Source organism: Numida meleagris, chromosome 1, assembly GCF_002078875.1.
Source record: "Numida meleagris isolate 19003 breed g44 Domestic line chromosome 1, NumMel1.0, whole genome shotgun sequence".
Classification (NCBI taxonomy): Eukaryota; Metazoa; Chordata; class Aves; order Galliformes; family Numididae; genus Numida; species Numida meleagris.
This window is the reverse complement of record NC_034409.1, coordinates 86311671-86335313: the sequence shown is the minus strand read 5'-3', so window position 1 is coordinate 86335313 and position 23643 is coordinate 86311671. Positions and strand designations below refer to the sequence as shown.

The window sequence follows — 23643 nt, the reverse complement described above, 5'->3', positions numbered from 1 at the left end:
ATCTTGCACTTAAAGTCCCATCTGAGACACGTGACTCTTAACATGGGAAAACAATATCTAGAGTTTAAAAAAAAGCCACACAGCAAGCTAGTTAACCTGTCTTGAATTTATTTAAAAACAAATTACCAATATTCTTTAGAGTCCAAGTAGGACACCCTGTTCCTATAGCACATTTCAGACAGGTTATTAAACTTGAGTCGCTGTTAATCTTGTCTGGCTCATGACCACATACTACAAGGTGTAAGACTATAGGTAGGAACAGCCCTGAACTCTTGATGTCTACCTCCAGGATTTTAGGATCCACAAACATAGTACTTACTAGCTACCAGTCAACCATCCAAAGAGGAATTGGTGTCACCCACACCCTCCTCCCCCCATTCTTGAAACAAGCAAGCTAAAAGTAACCCTAAAGACAAGTCCCATTAATCCCACTGGGTTACCAGTACCAACATTCACCCAGGCTTTGGGAATCATTATCAGTATTTAATTTTCTAATAGAATGTTACCATGGACCTTCATCACCTGTATTATGGCAATAGATGCTGCACAAAGGTATCTGTCTGCCTTTCATAACAAAACTTGACCCATGTAATAGCATGCTTTTACCTGTTTGTTCAGGCAGAGATGCACCCGTTCATGCATACAGGTGCAAGCATACAGTTTCCAAATCTATTTGCACTACTTTGAAAAGCTCTCAGCACAGCCTAAAACCAAGCACATTCTAGGTCTGTTGTCTAGGGAGCATGAGCGCAGCAAGATGTGGCACCTCAAAAAGCCTTGAGCTTATAGATTCTCTCAGTGATACCATCCTGCATTAGAAAAAAGGAAGCAAGCCCAATCAATGCAACTGACGCAATGCAATTTTCATTTATCAGTCAACAGCACAGAAGACACAGTGGGATTATCTCACATGATATTTTTATTTTCAGGATTAAAAACCCCAACAATATAGATGCAGAATAAAGCAGAAACAAACAGATGTCAACCCCAAGTTTATCTGCAGTTCAAGTGAGGCATCCTGGTACCATAAGACTGAATTGCACCAATTGATAAAAGTATGAATGGCCAAAAGAAAGAAGAGAAATTGCACAACATATGAATTGCAAGTAATTAACTCTTCTTCGTCTGGCTCCCTTTGCCCCTCCCATCAAGGGAATAAACACAAGAAATTCAATTACAAAATACATTTGACATTGAGCAAAATTAAAGAATCAAAATTACTTTGATATAAATGTACTTTTTTTCCTAAGAATTGAGAATACATTACAGGTGAATTTGAGAGGTACAGACAGTAAATTATCACAGGTCTATAAAGAGTAAGAGCAGCACTGTATCACTGAACAACACAATATGTAAATATTTAGAAATACGAAACATAATTTGATTCAGCAAACTACTAAACTGACAGTACTATTCCAGGCCTTACAATTAAGAGCTTGAGCTTGTTTACAAGATTAAAGACTTGTAGGAAAAAGTAAAATGTTTACATGTACATACTTCTTCAGTGAGACTGACATCCAGAGGGCCTGACTTTTTGAAAAACGTAAAATAGAGACTGGTTTAACAATCTAAACCGAAGTGCTAGTGAGATTGTCGTGTATCTACCTATGACCAAGTAGAACGCTACATTCTTACCCACATTAGCCCAACATGTACATCCTTAGCTTAAAATCTATTCACTCTTTGGTATTTGCTTGGGCTGTTCTACCAGCTCAAGTTAAAACAGATCTCAGCGTGCTCTGCTGCGTAGGAGCCCTATGCAAGGTCTCTGACCAGCGCCCATATTCTTTTGCCTCAGGAAAGGTGCAAGCCCCGCACTGCACTTACACCTCCCAGTGACAGCAGGTGCAGCATTTCACTACTGCAGAACAACTTTTCAAATCTGTATTCAAATAAAACTAACTGAGCATGATTTGTGCGCTTTGACAAAATCACTGATTTCTTAAGCCAAGAACTGTTATTTGTAAAATAACTAATAAATGGAGGCCAGTTCAAATACACTCAACTTTTACCATAGCGCCTTATGTCAGCAAACTGAACTGGGATTCTTGGAAACATCAGCACCCAGCAGATTTCCACTATTTCATCAGTATATGCTCTGGCTACCAGACAGTGGAAGAATTTCCTTCAGACACCTAGAAGAGCAAAAAAAAATCTTTTTCGCTGCTAAAAGGACTACATCTTGATATGGCATGAATTTTGAATTAAGTTTTGGGTTAGTTCTGGTCTTCAACACGGGACAATTTTCCTGCACTCAAAGCAACCACCACAAATTCAGCCTAACTTTTGTCCCAAGAAGTGGTCCTCTCACAGAAGTGTTTTAGGGATGAGGAATAATATGCTCAAGTCTACCTGAAAGTGCATATGAACACTAATAAATATTTTATATTCAAGTAATCCTCAAGTCACATATGCCCTGTCAACTCACTGTCATGTTTAATCTACTTTAAATCAGTATCTCCATGACCCATGTTTATTAGAAAAAATTCTAGAACTAGAACTGCTAATTATGCAAGAATGAACTCTGACATCTGAGACAGGTACACAAGGAAAATATTTCCAAGGCTTAGCCAGATCAGAACAATAGATAAATACCTTGGCAAACACCCTACTTTGAACTAAAGTCCCTGCTCTAAAAACTTGATCATTATAGCATGAGTGCCTCCTGAACACCAACATATTATTTTAGTATCAAAACAACAGAAAAATAGGTGTCAGAAGCAGAAGATCCCATTTTTCTCAGTTGTTCCTTCCTTCCCTAAAACATCAGTTTAGTAGAAACATTGATTATAAGGAGACGGCTACCCCAGTCCAATATGTGCCACTGACCACCACACCCTTGAAACACCCCACTGGAGATGGTGCTGATAAGGGATTTTCACCATCACAGCAAAGCACCTGAAAGAAACTTGGACAATGGGAATTTGCCTTTTGTTCTCCAATTAAAAAAAAAAAACACCAGAAAAACAAGAAAAAAATAAGCAAACAAAAAACTACAACTCTCAGCTCCATGATTGTTAAATTGGACCACAGTTCCCCCTCACCAAATAAAAAAAAAAGGAGCTAAGAGATCAATAGTCTGAAAATCTTGTTAGTTACAATTCTTAACTTTCACTTACAAGCACATGGTAAGACACTACAACTCCTATGTTCCTGATGCTCATCTCCCTGCTGCTCCCTACCAGGATGCGGGCAGAGGTCTGTGAACCTCAGGTGTGCTTGAGGGTTGTACATGGCAGCACTCAGTGCCAGGAGCACAGGCACACCACCAGTGTGCCCAGCATTCAGCATCTGCACACAAGGAATAGAAGTGACAGCCATGAAACAGCAAAAAAAGTAAACAGAATCTGTAATAACAAGCCATATAAATAATTACTCAAGAACACACATTTCAAGTACTTTGCCTCAAGCAGCTATTAGTTTATGGACTTCTTCTCTCCCAGCATCTACAAAATGACCAAGTCCTCAATTCCTCAGGGAGTTTTCCACCTAAACTGTTTAAAAGTGAATCCAATTGCTTTGGGAAGATGCAAGTAAAGCTATGACCATGCTCAACAGATGCAGGTCTGCATCATCCACACAGATCCCTTAGCCTTCTCCTGCACTAATGCCAGTCTTCATTACCCTCAAGCTCGCACGCACAAGGCCTTGCTGCCCGCTTGCTGTTTCACACCTGACCCAGCTGCAGCCCACTCAGAGCAAGACTCAGCTGAGCTTCTCAGTATGTATGAGCAGTGCCCACCGCCAGCACCCACCAGACCTGCTCGCCACTGCTGCCAGAAACCTGACTAAGCACTGCCACACCTCAAGCATGGGATCTGGATGCAGCCTACCGCCCTACTTCCCTCACCCTCATTTCCTGCCCAGGTCACCTCTTCCTTGTCATTTCTATTCTACTGGAAAATAAGAGTCCGCAGTTCAAACACAAGTCACAGAGAAGCTTATTTTCAGTGTGTAAGGGAATCTGGATATGCTGTGGGGCTGAGAGGAATGAGCCCATCACATGAGCAGTTTTGTTGTGGGCTATGATATTTAACAGGTGAAAGACAGTTCTTGTTGCTCAGGACAGTTTGGAAATACCCTAAAATCAGTTCTACACATCAGTACTAACACTGCTCAGAGCATCTCCAGGAGATATCCCGCAGCAAGCGATTGTACCTGACAGTTGCCAGCTTCCTACTAAGGAAGTCAGGTTCCTCACAGAGGCAGAACACCAAGCACTGCCCTGAAACAAGATGAGCCTCTTCAGAGGGGCCAGGTTTACAGAAGAGTTTCTCCTCATACTTCATAATTAATCCTAAAGCTATTTAGCATTTCTTGTCCCTCTGCTAACAACACCCCTAATACCTAGCACTCTTCTGTCCTATTTCAAGAGGCTAGAGCCAACAGCAAATAAGTAAAAAAAAAAACTCGAGTTTGTACTCAAAAATTCCTAACCAAAACCCTGAGTTGCAATCATCACATCTCTATTCAAATAAATAGAACAAAAGGACTAAGAACACAGCCATTACTCTGCACACACAAAATAAATATTAGATATGCCTGAATAAATCTCTTTTGAGGTAGATATATACAGTACAAAACATATTAAGGGTCAAATTCCAGCATCATACCTATTTCACCTTCTCGTCTTCTAGCTCTGCAGGAAACCCTGCAAATGTATTGTTTTATTTCTGCTTCATCAGCATCCAATCTAAGTTTTCCTGCTCTAAGATAATTTGTAGCTAGAAGACCACTGAAACAGAATCTGTACATTTAATACTATTATGGAGTTCTGGTTTTGGCCATGCTAAAGGTACGTTAACAAGACTCAGCTGAAGAAAAACGGGTATTTTAAATAACAGCGCAAACAAAATAGCACTGATCAGAACAAGTTCTAGGAGTTTAACCAACAAGAAAACAGCAATAAAAATCTGCTGCTGGAGTTGTCAAACTAAATTTTAAACTAGAAAGTTGAGCTTTATTTCCCCAGGATTGCTTTATTTACTTGCCCCTGCCTCACTGAAGCTCAACAGGAGGAAAGACAGACTGAAAGACAGAACCTCCCCACCTCCCAAGGGAAAAAAAGATTCAGCTTAATTCAGTTTAAAAGAAATGCAAAGAACTCAAGCAAAAACCATGCAACAAGCAGATAAGATAAATCAGATCACAGTCTGCTCAGAACTTGTCCAAGGCTCATGTGGAAGGCTGGCAAACCTTTAGATAAAAGTCCTGAGTTCAAAGTTGTGACAAACAAACAAAATGGTTTGGAATTTTTCCTGTGCTGTCACATCACAATGACATACACAGAATAAGATAAGTAATAAATACCCGTAGAGATGATTCATTCTCTTATGAATAGATTAATACAAGTTAATAACCACTGAATAATTAGTGCACCAGCAGCCGGTTTCAGAAGACAATCGAGGAGTATCTGCTCAGCAATGTTGCTTTTTTAACCCAAGATAAGCAGACCACGAGGCCACTGTCAGCTCATCAATTAAGTGCTCAGAAGTATCAACATGTGACTTCATTGGCTCAAGCACATGGTCACATTTGTTGTGCATCAACACAAAAATGACCCTGACTACACTCAGCACCAATGCCTGCTAGCCCTTGTGAATACAGCTTACTTTGTCACAAGTGGGTAAAAGCTGAGGAAATTCCTCCTACATAACTGTGGGAGCTCTGACTGCAAGCATAACATTTGAGTCCAGTTTTGGAATTCACTGTCACTCTGTAAAACTCAGATCCAATATCTCAGTTCTGAGCAGTCCCTATCAGTACTGTTTTGAATACCAAGCAAATTCCCACTTAGCCCGCCTCCTTCCATAGAAGGACTATCTGGGTGAGAGATTTTCCTCACAGATCTTGATGGATGAGAAAAAGTGACCAGCACATCAAAGAAAGGTTGCTGGTTTTTGTTTTAGTTGTCTCACAACAAGAATTCAGAATTGTGAGTTACAATACCGATAATTTAAGGACAGGAATATTCTCCAAATTAATGTCAGAAGAAAGACACGTTAAATCATGGTCACAATAAAGAACTGAAGTAAAATATTTTAGTTAGGAGTTTAGGAGAGCTTGGATGCCAAAGAGACAGTGTGTGCCATGTCTTTGCATCTTGGGCCCAAAGGATATTTAAGATATTCAAGAGTGCAGCAACTGCTTCTCCCTGAACAACAGGGGTGTCAGTTGTTTTATTTTTCCCCTCCCCAATTAAGTCAGAGGTAGCATCTAAAACAGTGTGACGAATACAAGAGCAGCATCCAGCTGAGATCAGATATGCCTGAGGTGGCCAAAGAACAAAAAAGTCTTGGCTGCAATGGTAAAACTGCTACAAAGGGATCAGCGATGATCCTTGATTTGAGTCCTTGAGTTGAAAAAAAGCAGGATGAACACAAACATGGTGAGTCTAGTCACCAAGGAGATACGTACAGTAACCGGGTACATCTACTTCAGAGGCCAGCCTCTTGTTGGCAGGCAGACAACACTGTGTGCTGCAGCAGATGTGTGCATAACTTAGTCAAACATGTTGCCACAAAAAAACATGCAGCAGCACTCAGCCGGTACTCTGTGTTCCACTCAGATCCACAGAGCCCTGGGAGAAAAAACCTCCTGTATATGATTTTTTAAAACCACATTTCCTCTAGAAAACTTTGTTTTAAATTAACTGATTACAGTAGGTTTCACTTAAAAAAAAGCATTTAGCATGATTGAAAGATCTTCACTGAGGAGTACAAGTGGGACACAGCATTCAGGATTTACTTGAAGAACCATCCTCTTCTAGAAGAAGGTCATTCAGTGCAATAACTGTAGCAGCAAAATCAACCAGCTCCACAAAGTCAGATGTAATTATGTTAACACCCATAACACCTGGTTTCTGTGCTTTCACCCAGTTCAAAATCATGGGCAGGTTCCTAAAGAAAAAAGAAAGAAAAACAAACATTTAAGATGACACTTCTCTATAGGCACTCTGCTTATTTCCAATACAAGGTGCTTGCAAATTATGTTCTCATCTGTGATCAGGTCACAGCTGCCACCCAAAATTGCAACCCACATGAAAAGAAGAGTGCTTAACATAGCAAGCAGTTGTTAGTGGTCAAACAGGAACATTGGTCAGTCATCAATCCGAGCTAATAGGTATACAAAATGAAATCGGTAAACAAAAAAAATAATCAATTTTCATCTGTAAGATTGTGCTTCAGGATGAAATGCTGCATCACAATGGTTTTGATCCTGGTTCAGCTTTGAACAAGTACATGTCGAACCAAAAGCTTAGCATCTCAGAGGGGCAGAGCAAAGCTGCATCTGGCACAAGATGCCCCTGTGCCCACCTCTGCCTTAGGGCAGCCAGGATGAAGCAGTTGTGGATGGCACACATGGTGCTTCTATCAAACACCCTACAGCCACCCAGAGCAATTGGTGGAGGGAAGCCCAGGCTGGATCCCGCCCTCAGTGCTGTGAGGGCTAAGCATCCCACCATACATTGCTGTAACAAGAGAACAACGAGGTGTGCCAGGAATTGTCTCAGCTCTACAGTGGGGAGAAGTTTCAGTCATTTCCTGGACAGCCAGCCAGCCAGGAGTCTGCACAAATTTCTTTGTACTTCAGTATGCAAATCTCAGTTTTCAGCACAGAGAAAAAAAATCACTAAATGCATTAGAATTATTTTAATTAGCACCACAGTATGCATCTATTCAATGAGAAGATAGCAGGCACACAGATTAGCCGAAAGGACAGGGAGGAAAAAAAACCACAAAGATCTTCCACAGCTCTTGCTCCAGAAAAAGAAACTTGTCAAGAACAAGAGGGAGAAGTAAAAGAGTAGGTGGTGTTCGTACCAAGAGGAGACACAGACTTTAGTCAGCTGAGTGTGAACGCTGTACATTTCTCCTCTAACAAGAGCTCCAGAACACTTAAATATTCATGCTCAGGGCAAAATTTCCATATGAGAAAGCAGACATAACTGCAGAGATTTGTGCATACAAATCAGCTAGCATGTATAAGTGCACAGGAGCCATCATGCTTTGCAAACAGTGGCCTCTATTTTAGGTTTTTTTCAGACAGGTTTTTGCTCATGATAGGATGGGGCAGGAGGAAGCTGAGCAGGGTTTCCAGCCTCTCAGTGGCTAAAAACCCAGGTTTCTGCCAGACATTACTTGAAACAAAACTGCTTCTTTATTCCATTTTTTTAAAATTACTCTTTACTAGTTTGAAAACAGAAATTCAGTGTCATCTTGCTAACTTTAACCACAAGACAAGAGTACATAAAATATACTCTACAGAGGTATAAGTTAGATCTGTGCTCTCTGTTAAGTATCCCTACCAACCATGCATATTTACATTCCTGCAACTTGTGACAGTAAGCACCAGTCCTAAAGCACCTGAGCACCATCTAGTGTTTGATGTTGATCACACACCGATAAAGGCAAAGAGCAAGCCCAAAGAGGATACCCGACCATGTTTTCAAACATGTTTTGCATTTAACTATCTCTTACTTGACTCATATCTCTAAACAGGAAGGAAGCCATAAATTCACACGATTTACACTTTACCTGGAATGTCCGTATTTCTATGGGCAACTTCTGTGATTGCTGAACTACAGCACTTGCTCTTTTTAGAAAGGCTTTTAAAGAAAATAAGTTACATTGACTTTTGATTCAAAGTCATACTCTTATAATAATAATAATATGACTAATGATTCTCCCAAGAAGTAAACACAAACCAGCTGCTATAGATGTGTGTGCTTATCTCACTGCTTAACATTAAGAACAGTTGTGGAGATCATCACAATGAGAGTCACAGAGCCAATTAAGGCAGCTGTGCACACCATTCACAAATTTATTTAGAATTTAATATCATTATAGCAAGACAATCTGTTAGTGACATCAAAATAGGCAAACAATAAGCCAGGAGACTGGGTTCTACCAGGACTGTTAGAATTTTGGTGATTTTTGGCAAACAAACTCATGTTTTGTGGGATCACACTCCAAGAACTCCAATTACCAGAAAACATACATATGCTTACAATATATACCCTTTTACTTCTCTATTTTCAATAATTATTGATTTTTAATGACTGCAAATATCTCAACCCACAGCAGTAATGAAGTAGAGTTGCATGCTTCCTAAAAGGTCAGTCAGCAAGTCTTACTGTAATGTTTGCCTGAAAGTTTCTTGCTTACCCAGTGTCATTTCAACATGAAAGATTTTAAGCAACGAACTGAGAAATCAAGACAAGTCCTTACCTATGAACAAGTGTGTTCTTCAGACCACGGATTAGATGTCGTGCAATAGTTTTCACTCGAGGAGTGAGAATTGCTTGAGAAACATGGAAAGTCCCATAACGACTTCGTTCCTCAAGAGTGGTCTCCAGGAACTGCAAGAGCTTATGCACGTTGGTCGTATTAGCCCATGGTGCTGGCATTTTATTCCCTGGCCATAGAAAGGGAAATTCTCTATACAAGGGGTAGTGGTAGAAAATAAGTACCTAACAGAAACAAGAAAAAAAGAGAAGATAAATAATTATTAACTATTCTATTTATAAACAGGATGGAGTACTGGTTTATGCATTACTCCTGAAGCTAGCACAGCAGTGAAAGAGCAAAGAAATTACTCCTGAGTCACAACCGTCAATAAATTTACTAACAAGGGATGGAGATCGTTTATATTAGCTGTGAGGACAGGATTGCTTTAGGCTTTAAGGGTCATCAGTTTAAAAATGAAAGAATGGCCAGCAGCACAGTGAAATGTCAGTTCTAAGCACTCTGCTTAAAAAGCATTTCAGAGCACTGTCAGAGAATATAACCACTGAAGTTAAGGATTTTAGCTATCTTGACATCTTCTATGTAACTTTTGTTAAATGGCTAAAACACTTTGGGCTATCCAGTATTTTAATAACATTGAGAGTGAAACCTTGTTAAAGTCAGTCTTGTTTTCAGCAAAACCTTCTCTAAATCAGAAATCAGTATTTTATGCCTTGTAAGGTGGCTCTCTGTAAGAGGGTAGCACAAAGATACGACACTGTTGAAAACCAATCTTACAAATGATTCTTTTTTGGAGCCCAGTAGACCTGCAAGGCAAAGCACTAATAGCACCAGTTCAGAGGAATTCCTCAAAATTTCACCTAACTTGTAGTTTAAGAATTACATGCAGTCACTGAAATCCTGTTCTCTCAGTCTGCAGACAAGAGGCATTTAGTCCTGCCCCTATTGATGTGGATGGCTGTAAAGCAGCTAGAAGTTCCAGAGCCTCCCTTAGTCATGATGAACCTTATGTACTTTAAATACACCAAAAAATGACACTATTATATCCTCAGTAGATAGCACAACATGCTCTCTCAGAAAAGAAAACAGGTAAGGTAAGGAGTGCAGGGCCCTAAGCATACTATCATAGTTATTTAAGGAGTCCCCAGCAAGCTTGTCAGCCATCATTGTTGCCCCTGGGCCAATACCTCAGAATGAATCCTACCCAGATTATCTATTTAAATCTGAATCTTTTGAGTGTGAAAAAAAATTTGGATCCTTCCCCCACCTGATGCTCCTTTTCCCACATGTACTGTAGCGTCACGTATTCTACACACTCTACGGAACAAAGTTTAGATCCAAATGCCGAGCGAATCCTGTTGATCAAGAAGAAGTGATGGCTGTCATCCATGGCATAGAAGTGATTGAAATCCAAGAAGACGACTTCTTTGGGGTGTTGCTCAAGAAAGGTGTTAATCTCCATTAGTCCATCCCATACTTTGATGCCAAACAATCCATGTATGAAGTAAATCTCCTGTCCTATTTCCCCAGGCTTGGAAGATACACGAAGATCAAAATAGCGGATCCCACCTTCCAACTGCTCTTTGAAAGTCAGGTTTTGAGTTACTGACCATTTCTTCATAATCTTTTTAACTAGAGAAATTTTGGCCAACCGTTTGATGGCTGTGGCTTGGTCTGGTCCCACAGGAGATTTCTCATCAACCCAGTAGCTGAAAGAATCATGTGATCCTGGAAAATAAAACCAAGAATAGTTAGTTTTCAAAGAACTTGGACTCAAATCAGCGCATGCACCCTTGTAAAGTAAAAAAGGCCATACATGCACACCAGGGCCACAGAAGAGAACTCTTCCTCTTTCAGATGATGCTTTTATACTTTATTTTCCCTTTTTCCTGAACTGTACAAAAACAATGTACAGTTCACTGAGTTTGAACTGTGTTCTCGTGTGAATATCAAAGCACTACAAAAATTATAACCATAAGGCAAACACCAGTGGTAAAGGAAAACTTCCATCCAAACTCCCTTCTCCATCTATAAGCTGTCAAGCTACCCCCAAAGCTTCCCTAGAGCCTAATGTATCAGTGGTTTAAGATGGGACTCCAATTTCACTGAAGGAAAATCACAGATTTAATTTTCATTGTACCTGGTAAATCCAATCATGACCTACTTCAAAGCTTCTGGAAGAGATTCTTCATTCATGTGATAGACAGAAGGATGTTAACGTGCATGTGCTTCACTAGAATGCTTCACTTTAGCTCCAAAACTGTAAATAACTGATCTGTAGTTTGGAGAGTGGCTGAAGACTGGCTGAACTCAGAGGTAGAACAATTGAGTTCAAGGTAACACCAGTTAAGCCTGAGATTTTCTTTCAATCAAGCTGGAGTCTCATCTTAAACTGGTCTTCAGATACTGCTGAACAAGCTCATCAATTTCTCTTCAACCTGGCAGTGACTTCCAGTGGCCTCAGATACAACAAATATAGAATTCATCAAAAGGAAGGCCCACAGTCAAAACTATCAGCACACGCTCTTTGAACTAACATGCACCTTGGCAAAGAAATTGCAGCTGCAATAAGAATTTTTTGCTTACCAGAAAAAAAAACACCAAAATTCAATATGCAATTAAAAAAAAACTGAGAAGTGACAAACCCCTCCAAAATAAGAGCTTGCAAGATAAAGAAATATCCCTAGCTGAGTCAAGTCAGTGAAGGACCATCACTGAGCAGTATATCTGTTCCTTCATTATTGGGACAGTCAAAAGCTAACGATGGGCAGATGCTGATCTACCATAGGCTGAGGATTTCAGGGCATTTCTAACTATTTACAATAGTCACCTGCATTCTAGCCAACAAGCTGCAACTGGTCCAGGCATGACTTCTCTGTGAAACTCTATCTAGAAAATATTACAGAAACTCTAAACATCTCTGCTTTCCTTTTTATCTTCAGGACAGCAGCTTTTCCATGGAGACAAACCCCACCTGTATCCTGCAAGCCCACTGGTGAAGTGCAGGGAAGGCATCTTCATCCTCTGCTCAAGCACAAGAAGCTCTTCCTCCAGCTGACGGCTGCAGTCACACCACACCTTGCTGCCTGCATCTGTCTCTTCCTTTCCTGTATGGCCGTTTCCTTCTCCTTACTCCTATGGCTTAGTTTTTCCACAATTTCCTTCTCTACCTCACTCTACAGCTCTTTACAGAAACCCTAGTTGGGAGTTTTAGATTAAGACAACAGTTGAGTCCATAGCCCCCCTTTATCCAAGCCTTTTATTTGTGTACAAGTGCTCACCTGAAAGCTCATGCATTTCTTGCCACGCAAGGTCAGAGCTGTAAATAAGATTATGATCTCAACTGGATTACCTTGTCAGGATTTTTTAATCCAGACGGAAGGAAAGACCAAGCACTAGTTCACAACATGCTTAAATGTACTCCTCTTTGCATGAATTTCAACTAGTTTGAAAGTTCTGAAAAGGAACTGTAAAATGTTGTTTCCAGGGTACATAAAAGAATACTTAAATAATTCCTGATCAACTCCTCCTCTGTCCTTCCCAGTCCTTGTAAAAGCATGCCTCTTATGTGGCTTTCCCTTCAGTCATGGGGAAAAAACAAGTGACAAGTAACAAAAAGCTGTTTTTAAAAGCTGTCACAATAAACCAAATCAAGAAGTAGCTGTCAGTTTGGGAGTGCTTCTTCCACCCCCAAATATGTAACCCAGAACAAATACTGCATCACTAATACAGGATCAAATGTGTAATGAAGACATTTCAGAAGGTGCCATACAAAGCCTTGCTCATAAAAGGAAGCCGCAATTCACAAGCGTTGAAGTTTCACACACCTCCCTGTACAGCACAATGAGCCTTTCAATCCTCTACAATATTTATAAAGCAGACTTCATTTGCAAGGGAATAGTCTTCTGCCTCTCAGTAAGTCACTTGGTAATTATTTTTTCTTTTCTTATTTTAAGTTATCTATTCACTCTAATTTCTTCCTTTAGGTCTCTGTTAGAATAAAGCCATAAGAACCATTTTCTTTTTATTATAATCAAGATAGTGCAAAGAACTCTGTCTAGAGAAGTCACTTGCTGCGATGGCCTCTCACACAGTGACACTGATACTTGACTTCGGAATGAACAGAATGACAATTTTATCTGGCATCAAATACGTTGTTGTCAACTTTTAAGGAGTTGCCTAAGCGAATCTAAGCCAAGAAACAGTTTGTTTTCTTAAGTCTGATAATATATTTCACAGCTACAGAAGCTTCCTTGCATTGCAAATGGCCACATTTAAGGCAAATGGAGAGGTACAAAAAGCAAATTTCTCCTTGCAGTACTGCAGAACAAGTTCTATTTAGAGCTGTAGAAAACAATTAGAAAAAAGCCAAATGCATAGCGCAGCTTTTTCAACACATACTGTAAGAACTTGTCTCCTCCACAGGGCAGCTATTTAAGGAAATTAAACTGCGTTACAATGCTTCTAGCTAGAGAAGATACTTAAAAATCCTGTACTGCATCAGCTGAAGAATCTCAGAAGCAAGATAGAAACAAGCAGAATCTGAACTTAGAGCATCTGAAAAACAAGCTCTCTGTTTCAACAGAGGACTACCTCCCTTACAGCACAGGGTAGTATCATCTGTACAGAGGACGGGAAGACACAGCAGGAATGCAGCCAGATTCCTCAATGCCATTTACAGAAGGCCAGCCACCTACTGTGAGAAGTACCCAGGCCATGTCTGAACACTTTTACTTCAGTAAGAAGGAAATAAAATCAACGAGAAACCTGAAGCAACATTACTGAGAATGCTGGGATGAGAGCTAAAAGGTAGGTAAGGATTCACATCATCCACCAAGCCCTTCTCTGACTTAAGATCATTGTGTTATGTTACCAGCTCAGCCACTGACTCTTAATATAGCTTAGCTGTGATGTTAAACTACATCTTAAGCTGATTGCATGATGTCAAATTAATCCCTTGCACTCCTCTCTACGCCTGAACCCCATGGAAGACCTAGCCACTCTCTAGCCATGGCATGAGCCAGCCTGGTTCCTGATTGAGCATTATTATTTTTTGAAAAAGCATAATGAATAACACCAATGCTATACAGTCTCAAAGGCAAAGGCAAGAGCTTACACCAGACACAAGGAGCACACCAGCTGCATTTTGCTGGGAGCTCAGCGTGAGAGCTGCTAGCTACATTCTCAACTACAACCTAATACAAGTATATATGAAAATACACAGACACTATAATATGATATAGTATCACCAAAGGGGATGGCAGTCACTGATCAGAGCAAAAAAAAAGTCACATCAGCAAAACATTTCAGATGATTCTAAAAATCTTAAATATCAATTACACCGTTATTGATTCAATAAACCTATTCCTTATACCTGTCGATTGTGAGCAACCTCAGTCTTAAATTGAGAAGTCAGGAGGCACAGCAGAGCCAAGAAACTTGTCTACCGTTGTCCTTTAGGGGAAAGAGGCTAGATCCCCTACTCCAAGTTACCTCAAGGGCATATTCTTCATATTCTTGCACGTGCTGCACACTGATGTGACTCAAGAGGAATCACTGCATGTGACAATGGATAAACATTCAGATTGCAGCAGCTCAGGAAGGGTTGCAGTGACATAGTACCAATGCTGCGCTCACACCTTCCAGAAACCAAAGGCATACCATACAGAAGGAAGCTTAAGTATGAAAGAGTCTGTACATTTAAAAAAAAACTGCTGGCAGCTCTTACAGAGTAAGAGATGACAGCTGCTCTGTTTTAGTTTCATTTTTTTCATCTTACAAAGATGGGAAGGTTGAAGTATTAAAAGTATCTCAGATATTGAATTGCTAAAATGATGGATAGCTCACTTAATTTTACCCTAGCAAGTGCAACTGCGGATTAACTTTTATTCATATCTTTAAACCCCTTTTTATTCTCATTACACTAATTTCCCAAGTTAATTGTATGTAAATAGATTGCTACTCAATTTAATTTGTATGTTAAATAGATTGTATTTCAGCGTTGGGGATGGCTTTTTTTGCTGCAGTGTTTGTGCTAATTGTTAGAAAGCAGCCTTTTATCAGCACATCTGCAGCAAAGTCTTAACTTTCCACTGTCTCTATTTGTCATGCTACTTGGTCACAGATAGCCTAATTAACACACAGAGTAATTCAATGACATTTATCAACAGAATGTTATTAAGCCTTGAATTTCAACAATTACCGGCTGTATCTCTTTGCATGATCTTCTTTTGTTTCCACACCACTACTTTCTCCATGTACAGATGCAGTGGAAAGGAATCAGTGCCACCTTACAAACCCACAGCTTGCAAATTTACCTTCAAGGGATGTTATAAGTATGAATATGGCACACAACATGCAAATATCTTCCACCAGACAACATGCTACTCGCATGCTGCCAATTACTTGAAAGCAAGACAAGCTTGTTTTTAAATACAAGCATGCTTACAGTTGCATTAGTAGTTTCTCTGGTTGCAAGGCTGAGGACTAGTCAGATGCAGCAGGTAAAGACACCTCCTGCAAAAACCTGGCTAGCCAAGAAAGCAGAACGGCAGGAGAGCACATAGTCATTGAGTTTAACTGAATCAGAGTAATTTGTTTTGATCTCCACATTAAATAAATACTAACATGATGGAAAAAAATGATAGAAAACCCCTCGTGTAATGTTAAACATTCTTGAGAGGTGAAGTCAACATACTTGTACCAATCCATTAAAGGCATTAAAGGGTCATTTATGGACAAAGAATCGCCGTAGCTGTAGTTGACACCAAGACTTCTTAGAGCAAGCTTTGCTCACCATATGAAGTGCATTCCCCATACATTACAGAGCACCACAGATAACAGAGTAGCAAACATTACATAGCCAAGACACTTAGGATAGCAACCAAGTTCCAAGAACAAGGGATGCAAACGCTAGCAAATTAAAGCCCACATGCCTTCTTCTAAACCAAATGTCCTACATGCGCCAGAATTGAGGGAAAATAGGATAAACAGAAGTGCCTCACAGAGCCTAGAAGTCCTCAGGATTCAGGTCATTAACAATCCAGATTTTCTAATCAAAAGATTAACTTCTTAAAAGCTCTTCACTAATGAAAAACAAATTGAATAGTTCATTTTCATTTGCCTAGCCAAAGGAATGGAGACAGGAATAACAAGCATCCTATTGAAAATTATTAACCTAAAACTATTTAGATAAACACATTAATATTTAACTACAATTCTAAAAGAATTCTGTTGGTATTATTAATACAGTTTCATTAGAGAGGAGAGAGCCTAGTGGAGATCAAATCCTCTTAGGAAAACTTCCTCTCCCTGCCAGAGGATTTCTGTGACTTCCCCCCAGCCCTTTTGGGATGCAAGGCAGAGTTAGGGAGGAACAAATGATGTAAGGAGAGAAAGACAGAAGTCTGTGCGAGACTGCCTCAAACACAATAACACATTAGTCTGCCACTGCTTTTCCTCACAGGAGACACGTCCACATTGCACACAAGCCCAGGAACACAGCAACAAGATGACTGCTGCATTAGCAAGTTCAGCCACTTGCCTCAGGGTTGAGACATCAAAGGGGAAAGAACATCACCATCTCCTAAGATGCTAGTGGCCAGCTTTCAGATGGACAAGGCTGCTGCTTCATCACCTGTGAGCACTTGAGTTCAGTTTGGCCTGCTAAACACAAGGTGCCCACAGGACTTTCGCTAACCACTCAGGACAGCAAAGGTGGCTGGAGCCCACAGCTCAAGAGGTGGCAGCAGCCACGTGAGATCCCACCAGTTCAGGGACACCCCACCTGCCCAGCACAGTCTGCCTGAAGCTCTGTTTTCCAGGGTTGATCATTTTGTAGGACTTGGATCAGTCAGTTCAAAACCATTAGGTTTCTCTGTCAGGGTTTTGGGCAATCTTATCAGGAGGTGGAAACAGGGACACATAGTAACAAAAGCTTCAGCCACAGTGCTACTGACATGCTCATGAACAAACTATGGAAATTTATTCAATTGGAAGTTACAAAGATAGTTAATTAAGAAACTGCACGCGGTAGGGAGAATCAAGCAGCTTCACTAGAGCAGTAACATGGAGCAGCAGATGAACCTTATCTGTTTTAGGAGGCCAAGGACACATCTCTCCCCAGATATCATTGAAAAACAGGCAAAGACATTTCAACTGTTTCAGCTTTCCAATGTAGTTACATTGCAGCCACGTTTGAGCCAAGGTTTTTTTTTTTTTAACGCTAACAAAATGTTCCTGGAAATTTGAAATTCAGCTCTCAGCTCTAGCTACCTACAGCCCAGCATCCTATGGGCAATTCTCCACCAGTCAGTCAACCTGGTGCAGACAGGAACTGAGCCATGTCTTAATTGCTCTGCATTGCTTTGAGATGACACCCTAGCTACGCTATCACATACATTCACAGGAAGTGCTAATATACCAGCCGGGATCCCTGCGCCATGACAAAAAAGCTCTGTGCCCTGTCAGAAGCAATTACGACAGAGCTGCTCCATTTCTCTCCCAAGGGGCAGACTGCTCACAAACCCCACTCCGGCAGCACATCCTGCCTAGCATTATCTACACTTCTCTATGTACTCATATCTGAATAATTTAAACTTTTAGTGCTTCAAATCAGTCTTAAACATAGCAAGTTAAACCAACAACACAGCTTTTCTTTCAATGTTGAAAAAGAGATCTTACAATCTAGGACAAACATCACTGTGAATTGACTTTAATACCGCAATTCAAAGTGCTAAAGTAAAAAAACTTCATTCCATTTTTTTTGTAAGCTCTCTTCTCCAAACACTTCAGCTAAAATTAGTTGGGATTCAAGCTCATCCTCACCTAAGTTTAATTTTCCCCCAGCACCAGGTGTTTTTTAGAGACAGCCATTTGTCCTGTTCTTCTTTCCTGGCTGAGTGGGCAGCACCATGACAGATCACATTATTCTTCTCATCCTCTCAGGATAGCGCGTGCTCCAGCACTTAACCTGGGGTTTGTCTGACCACATGAACAGTGGTCTAGAGAAGCATCTCTGGCAGGAACTACTTCTCCAAAAAAAGTTTCCCCCAAACCATCACCGTCAGAGAAATTTTCCATTAAGTTGGCTTGCTGAAGGCACTCATTCACCCTTGGATGAACAGGTATGGGCCAAAATTTGCCCTTTATTTATTTTAAGGGGATGAGAGATGGAAGGAGTGGAGGAATGAAAGAAGGGGACAAGAGGCATTCGGGTGGCTTAGCTGGATTAAAAAGAAGCACCTACAATAATTCTTGGTGCTCCTGCAAGAAAGGGCTTTCCTACTTTCCCATGTACCAGTAAATCCCTAACTAATTGATCGTAAATTTCCTCTATAGGAGAAAGAAAAACAGAATTGAGGGGAAAAAAAATTCTCAGCTAGCCATCCTAAATGGGGAATCAATCCAGACACACAGCCTGATAAAAAAATGCAGGCATGTGTACTTTGTGTATCACAGCTCTTTATAATTCAAAGATGGAATAAGCCACACTGAATTAAGTAAATACAATACTACCAAAAGCCAAGGGAAAACACGTTTGTCACTTTTTAGATCATCACATTCATATCCAGAAGGTCTCCAAGGATGGGGCATCAACCACCTCTCAGGCAACCTGTTCCAGTCCCTCACGACCCTTATTGTAAAAAAAAACAAAACAAAAAACCAACCTTCTCCCTTATATCCAATCTAAATCTCCTCTCTTTTAGTTTGAAGCCATTTCCCCTTGTCCTAACACAGCAGACCCTGCTAAAGAGTCTGTCCCCTTCTTTCTCAAACCTCTCCCTTTCCCCCACCTTCTGAAAACGTATAGGTCAAGAGATGGGTAAGGAAAGAAGCAAGTGTCAGAATTGTGCAGTTCCATAAAATTGCTTAAGGCAAAATAGCTTGAAATTAAACTAAATGCTATACATGCACAACACTATGCATTACCCTGCTAAGGGTCACATTCATAACGCATGTTCAAGAGCTCATTTTAAACTTGCATTCAAAGAGGATTAGTCCAGAACATAATTAGAAAAAAATTCTCTAGAGCTTCACATAAGGTCACAGTTTAATGACAGTTAATTTTGTCAAAAATACTGTACACAAACAATTGGATGACATATCAGTTACTTGACATTTTTCAATTTTTCACTGCAAGACTTCTTTCCTCACTACACCACACATGAAAACTCGACAATTTTCCTTAGATGGCACTGAGCTGGTTTAGAATTTAGTCCCCAGTTTTTCCCAGAAAAGCCCAAATATTAGAACTGATCATACCCAAGCTTTTGTAGATGACACTAATTTTTTTTTTTTGAAGTGTCCCTCTATTTTGGGTTCAGAATTAAATCAGCATGTAAGCACTAGATGGCTGCACCCAACAGAATGCCCATCTTGAGCACTACTTGTTATCAGTTGCTTCTTAGAATTGGGCAAACAGAAAATAATGACTTCCTCTCTCCTCAGGTAGCACATTTCACAACACATTCAGGGAAACTGAGTAGCTTTGGTTAAAAAGGAATCCCAGAGATCACAGCTACCTTTAAAGTCGATGAAAACACACAGCTCCAAAAGCAGAACTGTTTACACGAGGTAAAGAATGCTACCCAAACACCCTTGCTTCACACAAGTGAGTAACTTAAATTGTACCATTTGCGATGTGGTAGACCAACTTAATCCTAAGTGAGGTTTTTTTTTTTTTTGTGCATATTAGCAATTATTTCATTTGGAATAGTCCCATCCTGCAAATAAATTGCACTTCTTAAAAATAAAAATATTTTTATCTTTAAATACTAAATTTCTCCAGGTAAGGTAAAAGTCCAAAAACAATCATTTTAGAGTTTTGATTAGTGACTTCATTTAGAGCTAAAACAAGTTTTAGGGCGTTGACTGCACCAGTGGCACCAGTAGCACTGCACCCCTACTCCTGCATACAACAAGAGACTGGGAGGAAGGAGGAGAAAAAAAAGCCAAAAACCAGTTGATTCCATCATTCGAGTGGTGAAAGCAAACACATAGGAAATGGACAAAATCAAGCCACACCTGTCGTATGTTCATACAGGTATTACACACAGATCAAAATGCTTCTCATTTGAGCCGATGCCTACCTTTCAGATTTCTTGAAGATGCCACAGGCCTTCACTGATATTCAGCATCTGTAAACAGATGTCCCAACAGCAAACTGTTTTGTATAACCCTTTCCTTGCATACTGCCAGTAACATCACCTTGGCTCCCATAAAGGTCGCTCTGACAACCAAAAATCCACTCTAGCAGAAGAATCTCTGGACTAGAACTAAAAATAAGAAAGAATAATCCCCTGCGAGGACAGCGAGAGATAGCTGGGGCTCTTAGACCAGGGAAGAGAAGGCTCTGAAGAGACCTCATAGTGGCCTTCCATTTTCTGAAGGGGATCTACAGGAAAGCTGGGGAGGGACTTCGGATAAGGGCACGTAGCAACAGGATGAGGGGAAATGGTTTTAAACTGGAAGAGGGTAGATTTACACTAGATATTAGGAAGAAATTATTTACTGTGAGGGTGGTGAGACACTGGAAGAGCTTGCCCAGCAAGGTTGTGGATGCCCTCTCCCTGGAGACTTTCAAGACCAGGCTTTGAGCAACATGGTCTAGTGGGAGGTGTCCCTGCCTACAGAACGAGGGTTGGAACTAGATGATCTTAACGTCCCTTCTGACCCAACCATTCTATGACTTTATTCATAGTTTACCCAAGGTACATGCAGAAGAGAGATGCGAAGATGCAGTGTAGTCAAAGTTGGTGCAGGTGTTTTAAAAACTTCAAAAAACCCACAAAAATACACTACTCATTCTAAAAGCAGCATGTCATGACTGAAATAAGAATTCATTATTTTGGCTCCTCCACTGCAAATTTGATGCATTGCCACTGCCCATCACTTAACCTTTTGAAACTGAAGTTCTACAGCCACAAAGACACTGTGATGTTCACTAAAGCCAAGAATGATCTCCATGCTACAAGTTTCAAAATCTGCAGCCAGCCCAAACAGTATATGAACATTGAAGTAGAGAAGTTTCCTTCTGTGCCCCCTCACTGTTTAAATGAACACAGTTACAAAAAACCATGCATTTGCTACTGTCAAGTGGGAAAAAGTGCCAGTGTCTCTTAAAACCACATTTTGAATTGTTCCAATCTTCTACACCAGGAAATACAGCAGTGGGTGTTGTGGTACTCCACAGGAAGTGCATATCCTCTTCTCTACATGCTTCAAATGCCATTTGGTCATCTCTGCTAGATTAAAGAAAGCCCCTCTGTTTGTAGGGAAGCATCTCCCTGTGCCTTCTACATGACATGTACCTAAATGTTTTTGACAAGCTAATGCACTATGGTGAAAAATCAAGCTACTATCAGGAAGCCTACCACTAGCAACCAGAGGCCAGCATCAGAACCACCTGCTCACAGTAGTTGCCCCTAAAATCTTCCCTCCTGGGATTTAATACTAGATTTTTAATTTAGATTCAATTCAGCTGTACTCATAAATAAATTCAGAGGTATCTGCTGTCTTACTCGTTTGTCAGTTTATCCATCTGAAAGTGAAAGCAATGGTGCTTGACAATTTCTTAAACTTTGAGTCAATAGGAGCAACTAGGAGTTAGTTATTCTTAAACTCAGCTGACAAAGAAAGAAGATCCTGTAAGTGGCATCTTTACCAGTCCTTCTTCCTCTCTTGCAACAGATGGAGTTCATATAAGCCCCTACTCACAAGTTCTCGGACAACAAGCTAAACTTGAACAGCATCTTTAAGAATTCCATCTTCGAAAACTTATGCTTAAATGGGAGTTAAAGGTGGAAAAAAAATGGTTCCTAGTATGCTATTCCTAGTTAGCTTCTGAAGAGCAAAAGCATCAAGTCATAGTTCAGGGATTAACTGAAGGAAGGGCTATTTAGGACTATCATCAGCATTAATACATTTAATCCCAAGACCAGACATCCCATTCCAAATGGAAATCATCTTGCAGAGAAACAAGGCTCTAACTTCTCAATAGAGGCCTTCTGTGTGTTTGTTACAGGTCAAGCTAACTTGTACAATCTCAAGCACAGCAAATCCTAATGGGAGAACACACAGCACAACACCAAAACGATCTGACCCAAATACCTACAGAACGTCTGCAAAGCCGTGATGTGAACACTGTGGGTTACCTGAGCACAAACTTCTCAACACAGGTCAACACACGAAAGTTAACAGTGCATTTCTAGGTAGCACCATGCTCACTGGCCTGCTACACCAGGCAACACAAACCCCAGCAATTAACTATTTGGGAACGACAGACTGCTTTAAACTGACAACTGACTCAAGATACCAATCATCTTACCCAACAGGGCAAGCAATAAAAGGAGAAGACAAACATTTCAACGCATTCTACTGCTATGTAAGACCGAAAGGGAGGAAGGCAACCAGGAAGACAGCCCAACAGGCTAGAGGGCCACCACCTACGGGGACACCTGGCCACTCTCTCCATGGCCCCGGCCGCCTGGAAGGGAAGGTCAACCCCACCGCCCGCCCAGGCTGCCCGCACACCAAGGGTTTGCTTCAGGCCCTAGCACGACCGGCCCCAACACCTCGGGGACGGCCCATGGGCCCCGCTGGCTCCGGAAACCGCAGCCAGCCCACCCGCCTCCCTCCCCGCCCCGCCTCACCTGGGATGGCCAGGTTGGAGAGCGGGTAGCTGCGCAGCGCCGCCGGCAGCGAGCCCATCCAGTCCGCGTTGCCGTCCGCCATGGCTACCCGGCGCCGCCTCCGGCCGCCCTCCTTACCGCCCGGCGGGCTCATCCCCGGCTGGTGCCGCTGCCGCCCCGCAGCCTGACAGCGCCGCCCGGCAGCCCCCTGCCAGGCCGGGCCGCAACGGCAAGGGGCGGCCGGGGACGGGGCGCTCAGCGGCCGCCCGCCGCCTTATGTAACAGGTGCGGCCCGGCCGGCACGGCTCGGCACGGCACGGCCCGGCCCACCGCCGTCACAGCCGCCCCGCGATCATTGGCCGCCCCGCTGGCTGCCCCGCCCCGGTCTGCGGTGTGGCCGAGAGGGCAGAGGCCTCGCACCGAAACCCCGAGCGGTGGGAGGCCGCGGTCTGGCTGGGCCGGAGCGTACGTGGGGCTGTCATGGGAAGTCACAAGTGGAGCACAAACGGTGCCGTTCTAGCGGTTCCTCCGTTCTCTCGCAGCACGACAGGGCACACGTATCGTGATACCTGCAGGTGTCTCCCGGCGTGCCCTGCTCTCACTGCCTGTCTGTCTGTGAGGGAGAAGTTAAATGTCTCCTTGAGACCCAGCCCCAGGAAATGTGCCCACAGCAGACCCACAACACAGAATCACAGAATATCCCAGGCTGGAGGGTATCTACAAGGATTACCGAGTCCGACTCCTGGCTCCACACAGAACCACCC

General features: G+C 41.7%; 1 protein-coding gene across 2 annotated transcripts; it reads right to left on the bottom strand.

Moving 5' to 3' along the window:
• PLCXD2 (phosphatidylinositol specific phospholipase C X domain containing 2) lies at window positions 900-23643 on the bottom strand. 2 transcript variants are annotated; one of them, XM_021401086.1, is made up of 4 exons: window positions 22901-23643; window positions 10516-10976; window positions 9231-9370; window positions 900-6899 (listed from the first exon to the last, which is right to left on the bottom strand). In XM_021401086.1, exons 1-4 carry the CDS (start codon window positions 23031-23033, stop codon window positions 6737-6739), a joined length of 897 nt encoding a protein of 298 aa, XP_021256761.1. In that variant the 5' UTR covers window positions 23034-23643; the 3' UTR covers window positions 900-6736. The 2 variants fall into 2 exon arrangements, with proteins under 2 accessions (XP_021256761.1, XP_021256750.1); XM_021401075.1 differs by having other exon boundaries at window positions 9231-9472; window positions 22901-23574.

Bases quoted from the DNA above. Each gene is read 5' to 3' on its own strand.
- PLCXD2 (XM_021401075.1), bottom strand. From the start codon at position 23,033: ATGAGCCCGCCGGGCGGTAAGGAGGGCGGCCGGAGGCGGCGCCGGGTA. The intron at 10,977-22,900 runs GTGAGGCGGGGC...TTTATTTTCCAG, and splicing joins CTCCAACCTGGCCATCCCAG to GATCACATGATTCTTTCAGC. The intron at 6,900-9,230 runs GTAAGGACTTGT...TTTTTTCTTTAG, and splicing joins AAGAACACACTTGTTCATAG to GAACCTGCCCATGATTTTGA.